Raw genomic sequence first — 24,063 nt, 5'->3', positions numbered from 1 at the left:
TGTGCCGCTTCTGGCACATGTGCCATAGTTTCGCCATCACGGCCTTAAACTATTTCAGAAAAATGGCTGGCCAATCTCTTCTTTAAAACCTCCAGTGTTTAAGCACCCACAGCTTCCGAAGGCAAGCTGTTCCACTGGTTAATTGTTCTGTCAAGAAATTTCTCCTTATTTTTAAATTGGTTCTTTCCTTGGTTAGTTTCCATTCATTGTTTCTTGTCCTGCTTTGGAGATGCAGGTGCTTTGGAGAATAGGTTGACCCACTCTTCTTTGTGGCAGCCCCTCAAATATTGGATCCCTGCTATCAGGTCACCCTGCAATCCTATCTAAACCAAGGAATATAAGCCCTCCTCACCAGCTCAGTCAGCCCAAGGATAGCCCTGCCAAGAGAACTGCAAAATAGAGAAACCCCAAGGTTACATCCTCCATCAGTTGATCCTTAGAATTTCTCACATTATAGCGTTCCACTTCTTTAAAAATCCTTGCTTTTCCATTTTTTAGGGTCTTGAATCATTAAATAAATTGCTGGCAGTTTCTCCTCTGTGTTGTGTTCCTTCAGCAAAAATCCACTAGAGTATAAAACTTACTTAGAATTTTACCTTTTTAATTTTTAAAATTCTACAAACTATGTATGTATGTATGTATGTATGTATGTATGTATGTATGTATTTATGCAGAATATAGACAAAAGAATTACCCAAGCATCAAATAAACCCTTCTGAAATCAGCTGTTGGAACTGTGTGTAAAATACCTTGACCTTTATAAAGAAAGTTGGATAATTCATTCAGGGCATATAATTAGAAGCTATCTTAGAAATTTACATTACAAAACAAGCAGAGCATTCCTCATTTACTTCTTGTATTTTTTGCTTATTTCAGTGCCACAAACTGAGCTTAGATAACCTGCTTGTCTTAATTGTTAATTGCAGTTTCTTCTTAAACAAGGAGTAGAATTCTGATGTTCTAAATCTTGCTGTCTGTACCTTAATTGCTTGTTTCCACATAATGCTAAAATAAAATAACGGGTTGAAAGCCATTGTTGAAAATGCTAAAACCTGTTTCACAAAAGAACAGTAGTTCTTTTCTTTTAATTGTTAATTTTCATGACTCTAGATATTCTCTTAGCTCTGCGTGGGATGGAGCATGACTGAGATGTCAAGATCATGGAAGCTTTAATTAAAAATTTAAAAAGAGAAAAATGGTTGCGTTCAGCCCTATCCCAAATGTGTATATCAGTGGTTGGCAAGTCTGGCAGCTAGTCTGGACATCTTAAAGTTGCCACGGTTGAGAAATGCTGCTGTAAGTGAAGTGACAGCTATCAATATAAGTCAGCCAGTTGTCCATGTTTATAGAGCCATTTAATTTTTCCATACTCGTCCATATTCCTTTCAATGAGACATTTAGTTATGCTACCTCCAGAATAGCCTACTGGGAAGACTGATCTTGAGCTTCTCCTCCAAAGAAACTTTCAATCCAGTTGATTCAAAGCTGTCTGCATCCCACACTTTCATTCCTTCTACTTTACCAGCATGAGAATAATCCAGAGGCCAGATCAGATTCTTTAAATCAAGAATATCCTTGTATTTCCATAGTAACAACATCAGTAACAACAGGAACACTGGGGATGATTGGCAGTGATACATGGTGATAGTTGACTACTTTTTAGTTATGGGGTTTCTTCTGTTTTGCTTTGTTTGGTTTTGCTTAAATTGTAAAAAGACATGTTTAGCTGTTCCTCTTAGGAAAATGTGTTAAATGTCAGAGGCTACAAATATACAAATTATCAATCCTGTAACATGAGTAAACGTAAGATGTGTAATATAAAACAAATAATTTGTTTGAACTGAATTTATTCAGCTGAATAAAAAAAACTAATCCTCTGCTTAAATCTTCTGATAGAAACTGCTATGGCTTGATGGTGATATAGTGATTATAGCTGAAAGCATGTGATCCATGCAAAATGCTGACACAACCAACTTCTTTTCAGCTTGACAAGACCGTCTCTGAAAAACATACAATATTGCTATTGAACTATCAGATTATGACTTGACAAAGTGGTACTTCATTGTACCGTATCCAGCCAAAGTTAACACAACATGCCATTTATTTATTTCGTTTCTATTTTTCACTACTTATAACCCGGGTTAAAGTGAGTGGGGGGAGGGGGATTGCAGAATTGGCAAAGAAGTGCAGGAATGTCATGTTAATACTTTCCCTTTCAGATGCTTCAATTATAATAAAGTCCTGAAAATAAAGAAGTTAGATTCCAGGTAAATGTTGCTTGGGGGGCGGGCGGGCAGGTGGGAGGATCCTAGCATAAGGTAAGTTGAACAATAGAAGTGATTGCCTAATGGTATGGTGAGCTGCGCTTCATTGCACCTATCTCAATAAAACCTGAACGACCATCTGTGGACTTCCACACTAAATGTGGAAAGTAAACAGTCCTCTCAAACTCTTGTGATTTTGTGTCCCTGGTAACTCTTACTGTGTCTGTATTTCTAGGACTTTAAAGAAATCAAAATAAAGTTGTATTGTCTTGGAAAATAGCAGTTCCTTTGCTCTTTGCAGATATAAACACATATTCTATTATTCTGTTACTAATTACTGGCTCTTGTTTGTGGGTATCTAGGGTATATGTACACTTCTGTAGACTCATTGCTGGGAATCATACAAGTCTTTATCATTTGCCTTGTAAAGAAAATGCCTTCCTCATTTTATTTGGCAATCAGCTCATAATTCAAATGATTGCTCATTTGAACAGGTGAGAAAAGTTGTAATTTGCCGATAGTGAATAATTGGCACAAATAATAAATTTCATGGAAGTTGAAGATGAAGACAAGGGAATATAAAATAGAAGAACAAAGTGTGTACATACATACATATATACATCCCCTTTTAATGCTAGCTTAAGAATGAAATTGCACATTTTATATTTGTTATGCATCTGATAAAATGGGCTTTGACATATGAAATTTGTGCCACAATATTGTTCTTAATTTTTTTAAGGTGTAATAGAATTATAGAAGGGGGACATGGCCAACAGGTTTTACCTGATTATTTCCTCTTGCCACCTGTTGCATTTGTGGGATTCTAAAATGTATTTATCATGGCTGGCATTTCTTTGTGGTGATATACACAACCATTAGTATGGGAAATCCATTCAGTCCATTTTTAATATAAAGTTTAGAGGAAAGGGACAGAGGGAGGGACGTAATCATTATGTAAGCAATTTTCCTAAGTTATGATATTTGGCAGTTTTAAGAAAATCTATTGCAGCTCAAGGAGAGATGTTGACAAGAAAAGTTCCCATTTAAAGATCAGAAGTAGATCAGCAGATCTTTTCAGACTAATAAATGTAATCAAAAGGCCTAAACAATCAGGAACTGTAACTCACTTCATCCAGAGGTGGTATTCAGCAGGTTCTGACCAGTTCTGGAAAACTGGTAGTGGAAATTTTGAGTAGTTTGGAGAACCAGCACTAACCTTCCCTCAGGAGTGGGGTGGGAATGGAGATTTTACAGTATCCTTCCCCTGCCACGCCCACCAAGCCATGCCATGCCAGGCCCATCAAGCCACACCCACAAAACTGGTAGTAAATTTTTTTTTATCCCACCACTGACTTCATCATATAATGGGGTTAGGATTAAGGTTAGGAGTGGCTACCTGAAGGGCAATAAGTCTATTGATGAGGTGGCAGAAAGGTAGGAAAACCTGTTTTAAATAACCTACACATTGCAGCAACTGGTAGCAAACAATTTTTTAGACTTGGTCTTCAATGGTACAATTTTGTGTCATATGTGCTAGTCTTTCTTCTTTGTCCAATGTAACAAGCAGGCTAATATATTCCTTTGGAATGTCAGTATTATTACTTGGCATTATTATTATTATTATTATTATTATTATTATTATTATTATTATTATTATTATTATTATTATTATTATTATACAGTAGGAAACTTCAATTATGTTAGACCTTAGCCTGACTATCCTAAAAGTAGCATCAACTACTTTGTTAGTTAGCATAACTATATAATGCTGGATTTTTATTTTCTTCTATTAGAATTTCTTAATTCTGCTTATATATTTTGCTATTCAGAATGCCACACTACTATTTGAAAAACAGTTTCTCGGTCACAGCATTTCAGAAACTAAAATGTCCTCTGAAATGAATCAGCTTTTTTGAGCAAGCCAATTTAAGATTGAAAATTATGTACAAGAGAGCAGTACAAGAACAGATTTTATTGAGCTGATGATGAAGGAAAGGAGCTCACCAGGACTGGCAAATAGACATTAGGGGCATTCAGAATCAAGACACATTGACAAAGTGAGGTTTGCAGAAGAATTTGGGTTTGTTTTTTTTTCCTGAGATTCATTGTTGGCAGTGTGTAAAACTTCATTTTGAGATTTATGGGCAGAAAGATAATGCATGAAAGTTACATTATTTACCTTCTTCTGTAATGCAAAGGCAGAGAGCCTAGGTTGCTTGGGGGGGAAATCAGTGCAATGCTTTATTTTCAAGTTATAATTATGAGAATGGAGATGATTGACAGTTGTTTGAAATTAATCCAGAGGAAGATAAAGGTTTTCTGTACTTTATTAGTAACCTGTTCTACAGACAAATAAGAGTAAAATCTAATCGTGTGCAGACTGAGAGAAAAGAAGAAAACTCAAATGAAGTAATGCATTTAGGAACAGGAGGCTAGGAGTAAAATACATGGGGGAACATGATAAAAGATTTAATCCTTAAACATATACAAGTAAGCATTGTAGATGCCCACAGTGTGGATTGCACTGAAGTGTGGAGGGATGGGTGGGTGGGTGAGTGGGTGGGTACATGGGTGGGTGGGTGGAAGATAGATTTGGTCAGTTTGATCTAATAGTTAAGGCACCAGGTTAGAAAGTGGGGGACCATGAAAGCCAGCTGGGTGACCTTGGGCTAATTCTCTTTCAGTCCAACTCATCTCACAGGGTTGTCACTGTGGAGAAAATAGGAAGCCACCAAGTATATTGGATATGTTAACTGCCTTGAGTTATTTGTAAAAATTGTAAAAGGGGATACAAATGTTTCTCAGGAGCTCAGATATTTTCAGTTTTGTATTCTCTTTCTTGACAGAGTTTTAAGTTCTAAGCAACCTGGCTTTTCCACTAGTTATTTTTAATTAAGATTAAGCCAATGAACCGCAGAAAAAAAATGAATTATTAAAGGGCCAACAGAGGTAATTTGCATTTGTCTGCTGGTCAGCACAACCATGTTTGGTACTGCTATTGGGTACCATTTCTATTCCCCATCAGACAATAGGAATGCTGGTTCTGTCATATTTGGCTATTGCCAACTCTGATCAGTGGTATCATCATGAAGATAAACTTGCTAAGAATAGGATTTTCTGTCCTCATTCAGATAGTTTAAAAAGAATGGTGCCTAACAACAAGAGCACAACTATCCAATGTCTTCCTCTGGTTGCACCATCTCCTTTTTTTCCTCAATATCAGTAACTATGTCTTCTCCTCCACCTTTAATTTCAGTATCTGTGTACAGATTGGCAAAGCTGACCAGCTTGGTACTAGTGAACCACCTGGAAAGTAAGTTAAATGTGCATGAGGGGCAACTCTTGAGTCCCAGGCAAACAGCTGTTTTGTGATCTTTCAGCAAAAGATCCAAAACAGACATATCCTTGCAAATAATTGCGCACAATGAAATCTGACCTTGACCTCATTAGACAAGCAACCAGACAGCACATCTAGTAAAAAAAGCTAGAAGCTAGCTGCAATTTATTACAGTTCTTGGAACACAGATTGGAGCAGGATAAATGCTTATTCTTGTGAGGAGCGAATGGGCAGCCACATCCATTTCAAATTGTGGACATTTTAATTGGAGTTTCCTGTGAAAATAATCAGATGGTCCCAGTCTAGTTAGAAGAAATTGATTGTGTTTTTGAGAGCCAAAGAGTCATAAAGATAATGAATGCAGAATAGCCAAGGAATAACAGCAACAAGACCTAATAATATCCTGCAATTTCTCAGCTACTCTTTTTATCTTGTCTCACTTCCTCTCCAATCTCTGTTATATTTAGTGAAATATAACAAATTAGTCATATGAAGAGAAATCTTTTGTCACCTGCAATTTCCATATTACCCTTAATAGAAGCCATTGGATCCAGCCAAGTATCTTCGGACTTGAAAGAGGCAGAATCTTACATTTCAGACAGAAGAGATGGGAGAATAAGAAATGGAGTAAAACCCCAAATTTACTGATTTGTCAGTAAAGACAAATCCTTTACTCTAGAACAAATCCTTAGCAATATTACACTGGATTGGATTGCACAGAATTATCAAATTCCATCATGCCACTTTTAATAGTGTGGATTTACCTTAAGAATTTTGCTTCATTTGATCCAAGTAAAAAATATAGTCTGTGCGGGAGAATACAAACTTTCTATATTAGAGGAACAGAAGATGACAAATGCTTGACATGTTGATCTGTGCTAAATAAGAAATCAACTTTCACGGAAGAAAAGTTGGTTATATGAATAATAAATAACTAATAAGCTTTCATTGTGGATTCAGATAAACATCTAAGTTGGCAACACCCATTTGTAAAATATACTAATATACTATTGCTAGTTGTAAGATCTCAATTTACCAGCTCCTGGTAAGTAAAAAATAATAATGAAGTGTGAATTAATTAATTGATATTAGTTCATAAAAAGCTATCATATACTAAATTTGTTTTTTACACAGCAATGTTTGTTAATCAAAAGTATTCACTTTCAGTCAAAAAGCTGACAACTTTTTGTAGCACAGGTGCATATTTTCAGGCTCTGGGTACTTTCTGGATTGCCTTAATTGCACAGTGATTATATCATCAACCAGGAGAAGGAATTTTATTATTTTTCCTGGCTGTCTATACAACGTTAATCCATGTGTCATTGCTTCAAAGAGGCATTCTTTTCATGAGTGTCAACTTGAGTTTATTGTTGTGTTAGATCAAATGAGCTTGTGCTCTGTACAGCCATGCAGAACTTGATCTGAGTACTTACTAACTTGGCTTAACTCCAGTCTTCTGTGGAGTAGGTACTGGAATAAGCAGTGATGGGAAGTAAAGCAGAACTAATATAGAACTATATCTTGCATCTTTGTTATGGGGGGTGAGGTAGGAAACCCTTGCTTTTTGGAACACATGTGATAGTTCTAGGTCTGCAGCAAAGATGCGCTCTCTTTTGAATTCTCAGATGCCAAAGAAAAAGGATTGGGGTGTGTGTGAAATGGAAATAGCCTCAGCCAATTTCTTTCTGGATAAATTTCAGGCTCTCTGGTAAGATAACATCAAGGGACTTGACTCATCAATTAAATGTCAACCAACAAACAATAGAATATTGTCGGTAGAACATATTAAATAATAAAATAATCAAATTTTAATCTAATGCCAGAGCAATACAGAAAACATTTGTATGAAAGTATAATACCAATAATTAAGCTAGAAAGTATTCAGAAGAATTTCACTTCAGCTGACCTCTGGAAACCATCAGTCTGACTTGGGGAGGTGCTGTGCCATAGAAACCCTTCCTCCTGGCCTGATCCTCCAAAGTTAGGAATCGCTGGTAGATTTTCTCAGGAAATAACTAAGAAAAATCACTACACTAGTTTGATTTTGATTTATGATAGCTGGTCTTCTTGACCAACCAGATTCTTATCAAGATGATATGGGTCAGGTGATTTAAAGTAATATAATAAAGTGTGTCCTAAGACTGGAAATGTGCTAATAGCACTAAATGTACCTGTTACATGGAGACCAGACATCTGACCAGTGACTTCAACTCTTTAATAACAGTAATATAGAACAGAACAGAGCAAAACTATGGGCAGCAGTAGCCCCTTTTATAGGGTTGGCTGCTACCCTATTAACCAATACTAGTGCATCAAGTTCAACTAATAACCAATAAGAAGTGTCCTAAGTTTAGCCAATCCTTGTTCGTTGTTTAAGGACCAATCAAATGTGCAGGCTTCCAAAACCTGCTTTGCATTTAGGCTTAGTAATTTTTATTCATTCACAACAGTACCAATAATGGATTACTAGTCCTGACTCTTGTTTATATCCACTTTGATATCTGGAACTACTTGATGTTCTGTTCTGTGGATATTAGTGCCACTTTTCTGAGCAAGATTGGAACAGGGTATTGCCTACAGAGCAAGCTGAACTACCTATCAGTCTGGAATATTTAAGATTCAGGAGCAGACAATTCAGAACTGAGCCTAGTCAGGAAAGTTAAATGTTTGATTTCAAAGGAGATTATACCAATATTTTTTTATTCTGATGAAATAGAGTACAATATACATGAATTTCCAGTAGAAGAGAATACATGAATTTCTGTCATAAATATGTGAAGTTTTATTTCTGTTTTTGCTAGTAATATAACTACTGCCCTCAGCCTCAAATTACATAATACTCATATTATGAGATAATTACTAAATATAGTCAAATTTGTAAGCAATCTGCAACTTAAAACATGATATTAAAATAACTATTAATGGCACATTTTTTTTTATTTAAACAGCAGAGGAGATACCTGATTCCCAAATGACTCTGGATGGCTGACAATATAACAAAACAAAACAAAATTAACACAGTACAAGATGTATATCCAGCCATTCCGCAAAAAACATCCACAAAAAGTATGCCAAATAGGGGCTCCATTCATCCTACCCCAAGGCCTGGGAGAACAGCCAGACTTTAAGGCCTTCTGGAACACTATTAGTGTGTGAGCTACACAAATTTCAAAGGGAGATTTTTTTGCTTAAAGTAGTTTCCACCTATGTTGAATGAAGAAGTAGTCAGAAAAGCCTTAAAATATGCTCCTTTAGATCAGGGGTATCAAACTTGCAGCCTCCAGGCTGGATGCATCATGCACTGGCCATGCCCACCCCACAAAGGGGGGGGGGAGTTGTGATATGTCATGTGATGACAATATGACTCCATGAGTTTGATACCCCTGCTTTAGATGGTCAAATAACATTCCATTTAATGGTTTTTATTACATTTAATGGTTAATTCATACTGAGGGATGAGAGATATTTTTCTGGAGTCAACTGTTAAGAGAATTATGTGTTACAGAACATACGCTTTCCCCCCCTCCATAACACTTTGTAGTCATTTCCTGTGCCATTGGCAGCCTTACCACCAGGATTTTAATTATTTCCCATCTAAAAAATTGCCATATGGAGGAAATAACCATGCAGTACCAGTTTATGCACAACTGAATGCTAGGGTTTCTAAGCAGTGAAGGGCTGTTCGAGTCCTTAGATAGTGGTGTGCCTAGTAAAAAAGAGAAATTAGAAAATGCATTTTGGATCCTTTACAACAAATGCCTACATTTTGGAGTACCACAAGAGCTGGAAAAATAGCACACAAACACACCCATACACACACACAAGCCTACAGCATGTTGGTGACACTGACAGATAATCTTTTAAGCTTTTTCAGTGCAGACATTTTAACCCAAATGTTCTGTTGCCATGGTGAACAGTGAGTTAGCTCTGGATGCTGAATCTGACCTCAACAATCTGGAATGTGATCTTCATTTGTGCAAATATCCCATCATGGGATCATACTGGAGAACAAATTGCAGCTTTGCCCAACACTTAACCTCCCTTGTGCATCATAATAAGAATGGGGAGAACTATTGTTAGCATCTTAAGAAACTTCAGTGGAAGTCTGTTGACTGTTTAAAGGATAAATGTCTGTTCAACATAACAAATTTTTACTAACGGTAAAAAGTAAGTCAGTTGTACTTCTGGATTCTCTCTCTCTCTTGGAGCATGCTGGGTATTGGTCAAAACTCTTAAAGTAGGAGAAAATTCATGTGTACCAACATCTTCTATTCCTGCTCATACTGATGGGAAAGTATAAGGACCCATTTTGTTCCCTGCAGTGTAGGTAAGGTTGTCTGAAGGGAAATTCTGTATGGAGATTTTCTTCTTACCCAGAAAGAAGCAGTAAAAATGATAGACAAAGTATTCAAAAGTAGTTATGGAATGGATGAGGAGAAAGACCAGAAAGAAGTATTTTGTGTACCAAAGAATCCTTGCTAGAAAAACTACATACGTGTGTATGAATTGATGATATCATATTCTCTTTAAAAACCTATGTTTGAACTTTGGGCATCCTCTGGATGCAAACACCTTTCCCCCCTCAGCTTAGGTTGATTTTACAGCTGTAAACCTAATCTTATTAGGTTATGTTCAACTTTAATGGTATCGGCTTTTGCATATTTTCACTTAACATAGATTGGCCTTGAAGATAATCAGGATGTTGCAGTGTGTGCAAGATGCAGAGGCTTTAAGGGGTTGGAATTTAGATCATGCACATTTGCACTGTGTTAGAATAGGTTGAGGAATTTGCTGTACATGGTTGATCCAGGACTGGTAATTGCTTTTTTAATGGGAGACTACCAGGAAATCCCAGGGTGGAAATTTGAAGCAACGTTGCTAAAGAAGGCAGTGACAAACCTCTCTATGAAAACTTTAGGTCAGCAGGTGTCAAACTGGACTTCAGAGTCTTTCCTTGTTATATTTATTATGCTGAGAGTCCTGTTCTAATTGGTAAAAAAGAAGATTCAATATGGGCTCTGGTTTAACTACAGTTGGTAGGCTCACTCTTCTAGTTTACAAGACAGTGATTAGATCATTAAAATAAAGGTTTGCTTGGAATAAGAAATTCTACTTTTCTCATAGCTCCTCTGAATTGTTATACTTATTTAGTTTATACTCAGCTTGTCTACTCAACTTATTTCTCTAGTAGCAAGACTTTCTTTGTTTTATAAGGCAAAATTGCAAGGCAGAATACTAAATGCTTGATGCTGAGAGGCACTTTTGGAATAAGAAAGGTGATGATGTCCTGTATATTGATATATAAGCAATGAATTTATATAAATAAAAATATATGAAAACTTTGGAATTCAGTATAACTCATTGCAGAAACTGTTTAAGTTCAGCTTTATATAATTATGACTATGGGAGAAAGCAGAATATCAGCAAGGGTGATAAATTACACCTATTCCTTAATTAAAAATTGTATCAAGAAAGGTGGGATATTTTTCACCAATGTGAAATCTGTCCATAGCAAATCATGTTGTTTAGAATTTATTTTGAGACTTTCTGATTGTAAAATAAATAAGCATGTTACTGACTTCTGGGAGTGAGTTATAACTCACTAGATCCGTTATTGGACAGAATACAGAATAGGATAGAGAGTAACAATGTTGGAAGAGACCTTGGAGGTATTTTACTATTACCACCTGCTTGAGTAGGAGACCTTATACCATTCTGGACTGTCCAGAAGGCAGTCCACTCTCTCCTTAAAAACTTCCAGTGGCAGAGCACCCAAAGTTCTGGAGGAAAGTCATTTCCTCTGATTGATTGTTTTCACTGACAGAAATTTCTCCTTAATTTTAGGTTGGATGGATCTCTGTTTAGTAAGCTTCCATATGTTACTTCTTGTCGTGCCCTAAAATGCTTTGGAGAATATGTCAACTCCTTCCTCTCCATGGCAGCCTCTCAAATATTGGAAAACTGCTATCATTAGACTAGATACACCCAGTTCCTCCAACCATTCATCACTGGAAATATCACTGTTGATACTACCCATATTCCTTGGAATGAAACATAGAAATTGATATGCAAGTGGGTTTTTCTGCACCTGCTTTGAACAGGTAAAAGAGAACACACAAAAAAGGAAAATAGACAGAATACTGTAGCTAAAGAGAATTAACATCTTCAGCATAAATATGTGGCTTTACATGCTTTCTATGGTTTTTGTATTTTTGATTACCATATAAGACAACTGCATGTAGTACAGATTCCATGATGTTTTGAAAATTCTGCTCAGCCCTTTTTTAGTTAGTTAATATCATACCTGCACACTGAAGTTCATCTGTCCGCAAAGCAAACAAGAATAAATTTCTAACTACTGAATTGTTTCTGTTACTAGTTTTTATATTTTACTCTGCTATAAATTCCTCATTTAATGCAGCATGTTCTATACAAATAGATCTGGTTTTTATAAGCTGAAAGGACCATGACAAAACTATTTCCATCTGAAAATATGTGATGGGGAATACAGTATAAAGGATAATTGAATTGGAAATTGCAAGACCCTCATAACAATGAAACACCACAGAATTTAAAGAAGGTGCCATATATCCAGAGAAATAAAGAAAAAAAGGGGTGATATACACTAGCAAAAGCCTAGCAAAATAGTCTGTTCCCAACAAAACCTGTTTCCATCAACAGTCCCCTAAGGGGTAGTTCTGTCTGTTTGCAGCTGCATCACTGTGCGGCCACAAGAACCAGCAGAAGGAAAGAAGGTAATTACCCTGGAAATAAACAGTGCTGTGTGCTCAGTGCAGTTGTGCTCATTTTAGCAACTGGTCAAATAGAGCTTCTCTTTGAGGCCGAGGCCAAGGAGTTTTTAGCATTGTTATGTCCTGGAAACAGTCTGTAGGCTGTTGAATGGTATGTTTGTGTACTGCAAATTTCAAACAGAGGCTAGATGGTCCTCAGTAAAAAAAAAAAATGCTGTAGTGGATCTTGCAATGAGCAGAGAGTTACACTTCCTATTGTATGATATATATGGTGGGGAGTATTAGATTGAAGAAGTGGATATTAGGTAAAAATCACCTTTAGCCTTGAAAACCCACCAAGTGGGCAGTCAGTCTCCTTTGCCCAATTTAACTCACAGGGCTGTTGTACTGATGTTAAATTGAAAGGAAAGTTTTTTTGTAATCTGACTTGTAAGCTCCTGGAAGAAACTTGAATACATGCATAACAAACCAATAAAGCACATGGTCCACAGGTATACATTAAATAAAAAGAAAGAGAACATCTCATAAATCCCATAAAGACATAAAGGATCACTCTGAGGATTGTTAACTCGGAACAGAATTGAAATGTCTCCATAGGCGACACATTCAACAAATCTGTTCTGGACAAGTGGCATTATTATTAAACACAGCACAGTCCAGCTTATCATTTTTTCCATCAAAGGCCAGATGACATTTCTTACGCTGTGAAGACTTCAAAAGCTCATGCTTGGTAAAATTTGCAGAATATTTTAATCAAAGGCTGCATGTGTTACAGTCATAGAAGTAAAAGCACCAGTGCAACAAAATATGATAACATGGATTGCTTGTTACATGATGTCAGATTTAACACAACTTTTGGGGATGATGGGAGTTGGAGTAAAAAGATAACTCCTGATACTGAAAACTGGTCTGGTATATCCAGTTAGAAAATTGAGGACTTGCAGGCAAATAGGGGTGATCCAAGTCTCTAAGGGCATATGGATTCCTCTCCAGTCATCCTGGTCAAGCTTTGTGGGAAATAAGGTTTGGCGTAGTCAGTAGAGACTTTATTAAGATACTGGATTCAAACCAGTTCCCTGTGCCATGAAAGACTGTGGGAAGTAAGCACAGGAGATATTAGATCTACCACTTATGTTGTAAATACGTTTACATGTTTGGTGTAATATCTGTTAATGTCTGTTAATCTGTTAAGTCTTTGCCTGCCTACCTATCCCAAGAGCGCTACCAAAATAGATATAGCTCCTAGCCTTTTAAAGTATGGAGCAGAGAGGGGAATTTTGATGGCACTCAGATGGACAGTTGCAGCTTAGTCAGGGAATCCAAAATTCACTCTTCTGTATTTAAATCTAAATGGCATGCTTTGGCATTTGCACAAAGAAGATCCCCCAAACTTATTCATGTTAAGGGCTTTCTAGAAGGATGGCAGGGATGAGGCTAACATTTTCTCAGGGAAAATGATGGGCAGAGCCCATGGCAGAAAAGACACGTCTAAGAGATCCTTCATCTTTAAGATATAGGTAATATTTGAGTTGCTTAGGTGTATTTGCTGATTATAATCCTTACTTGTTACTAGTAATCCTTATCTGTATTCTATCTGAGCTGTTTTGTAGACAAGCTCAAGTACACCATGTTTTTACACCTTTGAGCAGCAGATCTCATCTACCTGGGATCTATTAATTTTTCCTTAATTTATCAGCATTTCCTTTAGGGCAGTGGTCCCCAACCTTTTTGTACCAGGGACCGGTTTCAAGCAGAACATTTTTGCAAGGACCGGGGGCTTTCCTGTCGCCGCAGCTATTCCGAAGCGCCCGTTTCACCCCCACCCCACACCGCCCGCCGCCAGCCTTCAATCCACAGTGTCCCGTTCTGCCTGCCTGCCTGCCTGCCTTAGTTTCTGGTTGTTTGGGAGCAGCTTCGGCTGAGAATAATAACTATTCGCCTCTTTTACTCAGCCGAAGCTGTTTCGATTCAACCATTAACGAAGGCAGGCAGGCAGGCAGAATGGAGCACTGGGTTGAACCCGCCGCGCGGGCGAGCGGGCGGGCGGACGGGGTGGGGTGGGGGAAACGGGCGCTTCGGAGGCGCTGCGGCGACAGGAAAAGCCCCCGCTTCTTTGAAGCAGTTTCTTCCTGGGCTGGTGGAGGAGCGAGAGAGCGACTGAGAGAGCTGACCCAGAGAGAAGGACAGGCTTGGTTGCTTCCTCCCTCCCTTCTTTCATTTGTGTCCTTGATCCCGATCCCAGCAGCATTCACCGAAGGTGAAGAAAGCCGCCATTTTTTTAAAAAAAATTCTTTGCGGCCCGGTAGAGAGTGCTCCACGGCCCGGTACCGGTCCGCGGCCCGGTGGTTGGGGACCCCTGCTTTAGGGCATTATTTGCTCTTTTTCAGTATTGAAATTATTTACTTGCAAGCAAAGTTCTAGGAATCTTGTCTATGAAACAACCCAAGTTTAAAGGAAGGTTGCTAGATAAAGCTATCATTCCCAGGTAAAGAAAGAATTAAAGTTCTATGTGGTTTGGATTAAGTACAGTATGTGTGCACTCTCTTAACAGTAAACCATAATACTACATGACACTGTAGCTTTCATACAGTCAGGCTAGAGAAAGCTAGACTGTAGCTTTCATGCAATTAAGTTAGAGAAAGCTTATTGTCAGTTTTTAACAAACAAACATTCAATTTTGAAGAGTTAATCTGTGTATGGATTAAGATAGGCAATAGGCCCCATCCCATCCCCAATAGTGGTCAGTAGACTTCATTTCTTATTTATCTCTTAAAAACTGTTGTGCTTCTTAAAATAAACAATTAAATCAGTGGTTCCCAAAGTGGGTGGTACCGCCCCCTGGGGGGCAGTGGAATGCCTTAGGGGGGCAAGGGGGCTGGCAGGGGGCGCTAAGAGGTGGCAGGGGGCGTTCAAGGCGCCGGCCCTGCAGGTTCACTCGTTGACTGTAGCACCGCTCCAGAGCCGGCGCCTCCAATGTGGAAGGGGTGACACGTTATGGGCCGCCACAGCCGTGTTCGATGCACCGCCCCCCTGCCGCTTCTTAGCGCCCCTCTGCTGGCCCCCTTGGGGATGCTAAGAGGCGGCAGGGGGGCATTCGAGGCACCGGTCCTGCAGGTTCACCCATTGACTGTAGCACCGCTCCGGAGCCGGTGCCTCCAATGCGGAAGCGGTGGCACGTTATGTGCCGCAGCAGCGTTCAATGCACCGTCCCCCTGCCACCTCTTAGTGTCCCCAAGGGGGCTGGCAGAGGGGCACTAAGAGGCGGCAGGGGGCGTTCGAGGCGCCAGCCGGCATTGCAGGTTCACCCATTGAGGCGCCGGCTCCAGAGCGGTGCTACAGTCAATGGGTGAACCTGCAGGGCCAGTGCCTCGAACCCCCTGCCACCTCTTAGCATCCCAAAGGGGGCCAGCAGAAGGGCGCTAAGAGGTGGCAGGGGGGTGGCACGTCAAATGCAGCTATGGTGGCATGTAACGTGCCACCGCTTCCGCATTGGAGGCACCAGCTCCAGAGCAGTGCTAGTCAATGGGTGAAACTGCAGGGCCGGCCGGCGCCTCAAACACCCCCCTGCCACTTCTTAGCCCCCCCTCTGCCAGCCCCCTTGGGGATGCTAAGAGGCAGCAGGGGGGCGTTCGAGGCACCGGCCCTGCAGGTTCACCCATTGACTGTAGTAATGCTCCAGAACCGATGCCTCGAATGCGGCAGCATGTTGGGAAAAGCCGCTGCCACCACTTTCCCAAAGTGCCGCCACTGTCGCATTCTGTTTGTCTGTCCATCCATCCGTCCATCCGTCCATCCATCCATCCATGCATCCAAAAGTTCTGTCTGTTTGCCTGCCTGCCTGCCTTCCTGCCTACCTACCTGCCTGCCTGCCTGTCTGTCTGTCTCTCTCTCACTATCCATCCATCCATCCATCCATCCATCCATCCATCCATGTTCCAAGCGCCGGCCCCGCAGGCACATCGGGAAAGTAGAGCAAAGCCAGTCTGAGAGGGAGGGAGGGAGAGAGAGAGGGAGAGAGAGAGAGAAAGAGAGAGACCTGATGCATCAGACTGAATGAGGCCTAGTTTAGACTGAGGCCCTTTTCCACATTGAAAATATCTTTGCCAGCACATTGAAACCTCTTTGGCTTCTATTAAAGGTTTTGTGGACGAAACATGGTCAAGACTATCAGGAAGCTGTCACATTTTGTTGAGGCTTTAGACAGGATCCATTGGACCAGATCTCCACCCTAAAAATTACTTTTCCTCAATGTATTACTAGTGCCAATTCTGAAGAAGGCAAAACCAAAATGTACTGGTAAATTACAAGGAGAACACACACACACACACACACACACACACCCTTTTAACCCTGCTGGAGCAGGTGATTAGACTAGAATAGATATCTCATTATCTTTCTCCTCCCTCCCTCCCTCTTTCTTTATTTCTTTTTCTTTCTGTCCCTTCCTTCCATCCCCCCCTCTTTCTTTGTCCCTTTTTCTTTCTTTCCCTTTTCTCTTTATTTTCTTCCTCTCTTCCTCTCTTTCTTTTCTCTCTCTGTTTCCCTCTCTCAGGCTCATCCCTTTGGATCAGGGGTCGCCAAACTTTTGGACCTCAGAGACCACCAAACTCGTAATTTTAAATCCCGGAGACCACAAATATGAATTTTGATGGACGGTGGCTTTTTGGCGTTGGTGGGAGAGAGAGAGAGAGAGAGATCTGATCCAACCTCTCTCTCTCCCTCTCTCTGACACACACAGGCAGGGGTGGGAATTAGATCCCTGATCTAAAGCTGTCCAAACTCCAAAAACTGGTCAAGTAGCTCTGGGGAGGCCAGTCATAAATTAGAACACTTGCTAAACAACCGCTCATTAAGTGAGGACCACTTGTATTTGATTTGCCTGGCCACGCCCACCCAGTCACATGACCAGCAAGCCACGCCCACCCAGTCATGTGAACAGCAAACCACACCCTCAAATTAGGCCACACCCACAGAAATTTGAATCCCACCCCTGGGCGGGGGGCACCGAGGATGAGTTTGTAGCACCAAGGGGGCAGTCGACCGAAAAAGTTTGGGAACCACTGAATTAAATTAAATGGAACACAGGCTTCTATGAAGAAGCTCCCAGCATTGCTTTTTTTTTTTTTTTTGCCATGCCCTTGAGTGCACCTGGGAATGTCAAAAGAGGGTGTTGGCTGACCAAGCCCATCATGGAAGATGTTATCTGAAGGCAGATCTCCCGTAGAAATTCTTTTGTGAATGAATTGCTCACAAGTTCTCAGAACTGTAATAGTGTCCATGGTCCAAAAATATTGCACACCCTGGTCCGAGTGCTCTTAGTTACATAACACATTCTCCCAACAGATCCTTGATCTTTTTTCTCATCTTGATTGTGCTGTTGTTCTACTGTTAATCTATTTGCCATTTCCATCAAGCACACTAAGCAGTTTTAATGTGTTTGTCATTTTAAAGTCTATCAAAATAAACTTAGATGCAGGTTACATAAACAGTAAGAATATAATAAGAACTCTCCTGGATCTGATCAAAGGTCCAGCATCCTGTTTTTCAAAGTAGTTGGAAAGACTGCAAGGACCATTTGAAGATATTTTTTCTCTTCTGCCACTGCCCTGCTGTACAAAGTATTTAGCAACATATGTCTTATAAACTTGTAACATTCCTAAAGCCTTACATTAACATGGTTTTACTTCATTGATATATTTAACTCCCTTTTAAATCCATTGAAGTTATTTGGCAGTAAATTCTGTAAGTGATTTATGTGTTATTTAAAAAAAAAACTACTTTCTTTTCTGTGTCTTGAAAATTTTGCCAGTTTTATTGGGTAAATAACTGGCTGGCTTCCATAATTTAATGTATTTATAGACATCTTGTGTTTTGTGTTTTGTGTTTATATTTTTAGAAGTGTATTGCTCAGTTTTATTAGTTTTTGTTGTTTGTTATATTATTGCTTTACCTTAGTATTGCCAGAATTTGTTCTCTTGAGAATAAGAGCTCCACGTTTCAAATAGATCTTTGCTTTTTATAGCTTTTCTGATTCTGCTAATTAACCATGATGGTGTCTGTTGGACTTAGTCATATATTTTCTAACTTAGAATGTATTTTCTAGCTGAGTGTCTGTTAGTATGGTCTTGGTTTCATTCAAATGCCTTGAAAAAATGGAACCCTTTGACCCTTTCCCTTTAACTAGTTCCCCCATGCCTTGGAAATTTAATTAAATGAAATTAAATGTGTCTGCATTTGAGAATTTTTCCTCTTAATATGCATCCAACAGTCTAACATTGCTTGCATTCCAGGTCAAGTGCAGGATACCACCTCAATTGTCATATGTCACCTTGCCCTTTTTAGTTCCCATGACTACCTATTCTGGGCTCAGCCTTTTATTATAAGTTTGCGATACAACTCAAACATTCACTTACCCAGCCATCATAAGGTTAATTGATGTTCTATTCATCTTTATATGATGGGGTTTTTTCCCCTGACGTAGTTCAGCTTGCAGAAGAAGCCACAAGAAAACATGGGTATATTATTGTTATTCAAATATTTCAGCACTTTGGTTCACTATTCCAGCAGATCAGCATTTTTAATTAAAATGTCCATGTAAACAATCTGTGAAGGACAACACTCTATTTAATAATATCCACTCCCAGTCCAGATTTCAGAAGAGATAGTAAAGACACACAAAGCTTTAGCATCTGGACTACAGCTGGGACAAATAACATGTACCCAGTTTTTAAATGTGCATCTAAGCCACCACATGAAAATATCCCACACCTAGGTATGGGGGGGGGGTGTGTGCCTTTTTTCCTGTTGCCTGTCACTGAAGAAAAGGGTAATTCCTGCATAATAAAATGTAAGGATAGAGAGAAAGTGGTTTGAGCAATGGTGATGAGACTGCAGAAGATTGTAGAAAACCTTTCTTAAATGCAGTTGCCCTTATTAACATCTGAAACGTTCCTTTTGTGAAACCAAAGTTAATTAACAGAAACATAAAATACACAGTTTGGGTTGCTATTAAGTCTAATAATATTTCTTTACTGAAGAATTGGATGGTGTTTTTTTTTTGTCATTTTCTACTCACAGTTAGTTATTTCTGAGCTGAAACAAAACAAAACTGCCCAGATGGTACACTTTGGGGGTGTATTTATCCCTGCATACCCATGGATCCTGTTTTAGATTACTGTAATCTAATCCTTTTAGCCATGTACTGTTGTTGTTAGGGTGACTTTCTTCAGAAAAGACCCAGAAAGTTGGTTTGGTTATCTGAATAAAAATGAGCAAATTTATTTATTTATTTGGCTTTACGTAGCTAAAAGAAAAAGATAATGCCTCTTAATATTTCTTAAGGAAACTTCTATAGGCTACAAAATCAGTCCCAAACAATCTTTATGGCCATTATAAAAGTGCTGAATTGTTTATCATTTATTAGTAGCCAGATTAATTTCTTCTAGAATTTATTTACCTAATAACTAGATTATAAATCCAAAGAAATTTATAGGACAGCTATCCGATGTTGTAACTACCTATATTCCAAAACATTCTCTGTGCAAATTTGGACTAGAGGAAATGGGCAAGACTGGTGAAGGGAGTCAACTCTAGTTATCTATCTAGTTACATTAAAACTAGAACTAGCAGTTGTATTAAGTTTTAGCAATGTCCTGTCTCAGCGAATTTATTTTACTTACATATTATGGGTAAAATTCAAGAATCTTTTACTCTTTGAGAATGTGATCTATTAATGGCAGTATATGTGGTTGCATGCAAAAAAATTCTACTTTCATTCTCTTGCATCTTCAAACCCTGACAATATTGGCAAAACTGCATTAAACTTATTAACTTTGAGTTAAATGAACAATTGGTAAGATGGATTTTGAAAAACCAAGCAGAGACAGAGAAAGGATGCAGCATTCAACCCTAAAAAATTTTTTTCATGGTATAAAATAGCTGGAGCACTTAGTCTTTCCTGAAAAACTGGAAGATACTCTGCAAACCTACCTCACCCCTCCCCTTGTCTTTAAGAGACTGAAAATAATTGCAAACAACTTTAATATGTTCACTGTCTTGTCGGAATTTAAACTACCATAATTATGATTCATGTTTGAAAATGTTGCCAATCCAATTTGCAAAATAGTTTCCCATAAACCAAGATTCAAGAAAAGTTTATTTAGAATTTGGATCCATTCAGTACTTCTATCCAACGAGTAATTATTCCTGAATAAGAGGGGCTATTACATTGAAAGAATTGAGGATGGGCAAAGAATTACTGGAAGTCCTTAAATGTATTGGCTCTCTCTATATGCTTTATATATAACTAAAGATGCTGATTATTGCTTACAAAGCCCGTCATGGACCAGGACTGTAATGTTTGCAGGTCTGCCTGAGTATTTCTGCCCATTCCACATGGTCACATGGGATGGGCATATTCCAGGCTCAATTTTGCAGCAATGTTATCTGATAGGACCTGGGAGACAAGCCATTTCTGATGCAGTGCCTGCCTTTTCAAATAATTTCCTCCCTAAGACTTGGACAGCCCTGACCCTATTAACCTTCAGGAAAGCTTTACAAAATCTACTTTTCCCAGGGTATTGGCCCAGGATAATAGATGAGCCCAACTTCTGAGAAACGGAATGTATGATTGGTGATCCCCATCTCTATGTGGTTGTTATGTTGGCTTTTGTGTTATAGTTTTTATTTGCAATATTCTTGGGGGGAGGGCTTTGTTTCATGCATGCTGCCCAGAGTCATGATTATGTGAGTTGCACAGCTATATACATTTTCTAAGTAAATGAAAGGTCACAAAGAATACACGTTTTAAAATAAAAATGCATACTACATGTTGCTTTGTTGGATCTTTCTAAAAGTGGCTTTTCACACTTACTGTAGCTTCTACCAAATATCAAAAATGACTGATATATTTCTCCAGACATTGATGAACTACACGAGCAGATCCCTTTAGGACTTATCAATGTATTTATATTTAAGGAAAAATAATGATTATCATTTTAAAAAATGTATTCCAATGGTTCTTTTTGTCCCCCATTACAAGAAGTCATGGATAGTCCTCATTTTAAAAAAATATTATTTAAGGTTTAAGAAAACTCTGATGTAAAGCATAAGTTCATTCTTTTTTCAATGATCAAACCAAATTCTGGGTATATGCTATCATTGTGTCTGCTTCAACACAGTAAACTGAATCCATCTTTTCATGTATGAATCCCTGCTGATTGAAATGCAAGAGGGAATTATTCCATTTACTGTGAGTGTGATTTCAGTGGAAATCAGAATTTCATTTCCTATATCTCTGGTTGCAGTTCTGTGAATAAACTGAGAACCATCATTTTGATTTTCTTTCCTATCAGATCCTATAGTTGACTTGCTCTACAGAATAAAATGAACAAGATGAAAACGTTCAAGCGCCGCTTTTCGCTTTCAGTTCCCAGGACAGAGACTATTGAGGAATCCCTGGCAGAATTTACAGAGCAGTTCAATCAGCTCAACAACAGGAAATATGAAGGTAACAAGTTGAGGGCGACAGCATTGAAATGTTAAGTGGGTAATCTAGGGTGTCCAAAGCCATTTTAAAAACAAAACAGCTGAACTCCTCAGATTACAGAAATCCACCTCATGGGAGCAGGGCCTTGTTGTTAGCCACCAAAATCTATGAAGTGCAAGATGTTTCAAATTTAAAACATCTTGAGCTTGAAATCGTCATTTTGACTGTTCAGAACCCCAAAAACTTTAACCTTAGACTGTCTACTATTGACCTCACCCCTTTCCTAAGAGGTGTAAACAATTGGCAAATCAAATAAATAAATAAATAAATAAATAAATAAATAAATAAATAAAATGTTGTTTCAGTGCTGGAAAGAAAGCATGCTGTTCTCAGGTAATTTCAAGTTGAATGTTGAAACAACCTTGAAGTGGTCTCAGCTCAACAACAAAACATCTGTATCTGAGAGTTTTGTTTTGAGTTGGAACCAAACATTTAGGCTGTTTCAACTGACTGATTATTTCAAATAGGACTGTTTGTTCCAGTATGGAAACACGGGATGTTTCCTGTTTTTTGCACACCTCCCTATTCTGAGGAAGTGAACTAGGACACAATGGCTTGCTTGCTTATTTGAAGACACATTTCTGTACTATCTTGTGACCCTACAAGACATTTCACAAAATGAAATACCATATAACTAATTTAAAAAGTGACAAAGTTAAGCAGAAAGTTAAAGATCAGTTTTTTAAAAAACAAAAGGGGAGGTGGCATTATGGAATAATCTCTCCAGGTGGTTTCCTTTCATATGAGAAGATTCATTTAGCCTCTGGTGGATGTGCCTGGGAAGCATCTCAAATGTAAGATAAAGTTCAAGGTATAGCTGAGATCCTACAATAGTTCTCTGCCATTTTCTTTATATGAATTTATTTGTATAAAATCATGAGTTATATTTGAATGTGAGACTAGAAGAAACACATTGTTCAAAGCTATTCAGTATCTACTTAATATTTTAATATTGGAAAAAGCAAACTGCAGTCAAGATCTAATATGACATGTTTTCTGGTTTGTACATAATACATCTGATTGTGGAGAGGACAATTTTGTACCTTTTTCAAGTTTTGGGTTAAATATTTATTAATGGAATATATATGCTTGATTTTATTTAGACATTTCAGTTTTGTAAACCTTTAAATTCATTCTTCCATTGAAATCCAATCTTCCCATTAAGCATTGGTTGGTTGGGTGGGTGGGTGGGTGGATGATTGATTATGTGCCCTCAATTTAGTGTCAATTCTTAGTGTCCACCTAGCTAGATTTCCTCCAGGAAGATTTATCCTCAACATTACTCTTTTGGATCTTTTAATCATATATCCCTTGCAACTATAATTGAGGCAATTCACTTTGCTATCCATTGTCCTTCTCTTTCTTTCCATATTTCCCAGCATGATAGACTTCTCCAGAAAATTAAGCTTTCATATAATATCTCCAAAGTATGATAATTTTAGCCTGGTCATTTGTGTGTTAAGTAAGAGCTCTGGATTAATTATTCAATAATTCTTTTTTTTTTTTTTTTTTTGCTTTGTTAGCTGCATTCTGGTATCCACAGGAGAAAATTGCATTAAATGTTACTTCTCTGTTATTCACTTTTGTGCCAGCAGCAGCTATTAATAAACTAAAAAGAGTGAATTATCAAACAAATAATTATCACTAAGCAATAATAACAACAACAACAACAACAACAACAACAACAACAATCAAAAGACTGGAACAACATACATTTTAAGAAGATACTTGATCCATTTTTAAAAGTTCAGTTGACTGAGTTTCATGTTTAATGAATTTACACACACACACACACACACACACACACACACACACACACACACACACACATTGCAATGTTTAAAGACTAATTCCTTCAGACTCTATACAAAAAAAGTAATACAAAATTGTTTCTCTGCCAGCCAGTAATTGCATGATATGTTGCTTTTAATTTTATATCATTTTTATTCTAGTTTTGATATTTTGTAAGTTTCCCTTGGATTCTTTTGGAGAATAGGATATATATGTTTAAAACAGTTAAACAGTTACATGTTCCTATTTTTTTTCCTTCTCTGTATGAACTGATTGCTGTAGCAAAGTAAGGACTAGATATTTTTTTCAATTAATTACTCCTATTTATAACTAGACTTTAACCAATGTTATTAGTCTGAAAAATCATATCCG

The 24,063-nt window shown here is 38.3% G+C and overlaps 1 protein-coding gene across 2 annotated transcripts in view; it reads left to right on the top strand.

Moving 5' to 3' along the window:
* Positions 1-24,063, top strand: part of CDK18 (cyclin dependent kinase 18) — an 86,660-nt gene that overhangs the window by 36,831 nt on the left and 25,766 nt on the right. Inside the window, exons 2-3 of one of the 2 annotated variants that reach the window (XM_087959670.1) lie at positions 7,227-7,309; positions 21,707-21,861. In XM_087959670.1, the coding sequence (XP_087815796.1) occupies positions 21,738-21,861 (124 nt within the window). In that variant the 5' untranslated portion in view covers positions 7,227-7,309; positions 21,707-21,737. The remainder of the gene's footprint in view (positions 1-7,226; positions 7,310-21,706; positions 21,862-24,063) is intronic. The other variant, XM_087959671.1, reaches the window with a different exon arrangement.

Source organism: Notechis scutatus, chromosome 3, assembly GCF_049901735.1.
Source record: "Notechis scutatus isolate UNSWTSFEM ecotype Mainland chromosome 3, rNotScu1.2, whole genome shotgun sequence".
Lineage (NCBI taxonomy): Eukaryota > Metazoa > Chordata > Lepidosauria > Squamata > Elapidae > Notechis > Notechis scutatus.
This window is presented reverse-complemented; position numbering and strand designations above follow the sequence as displayed.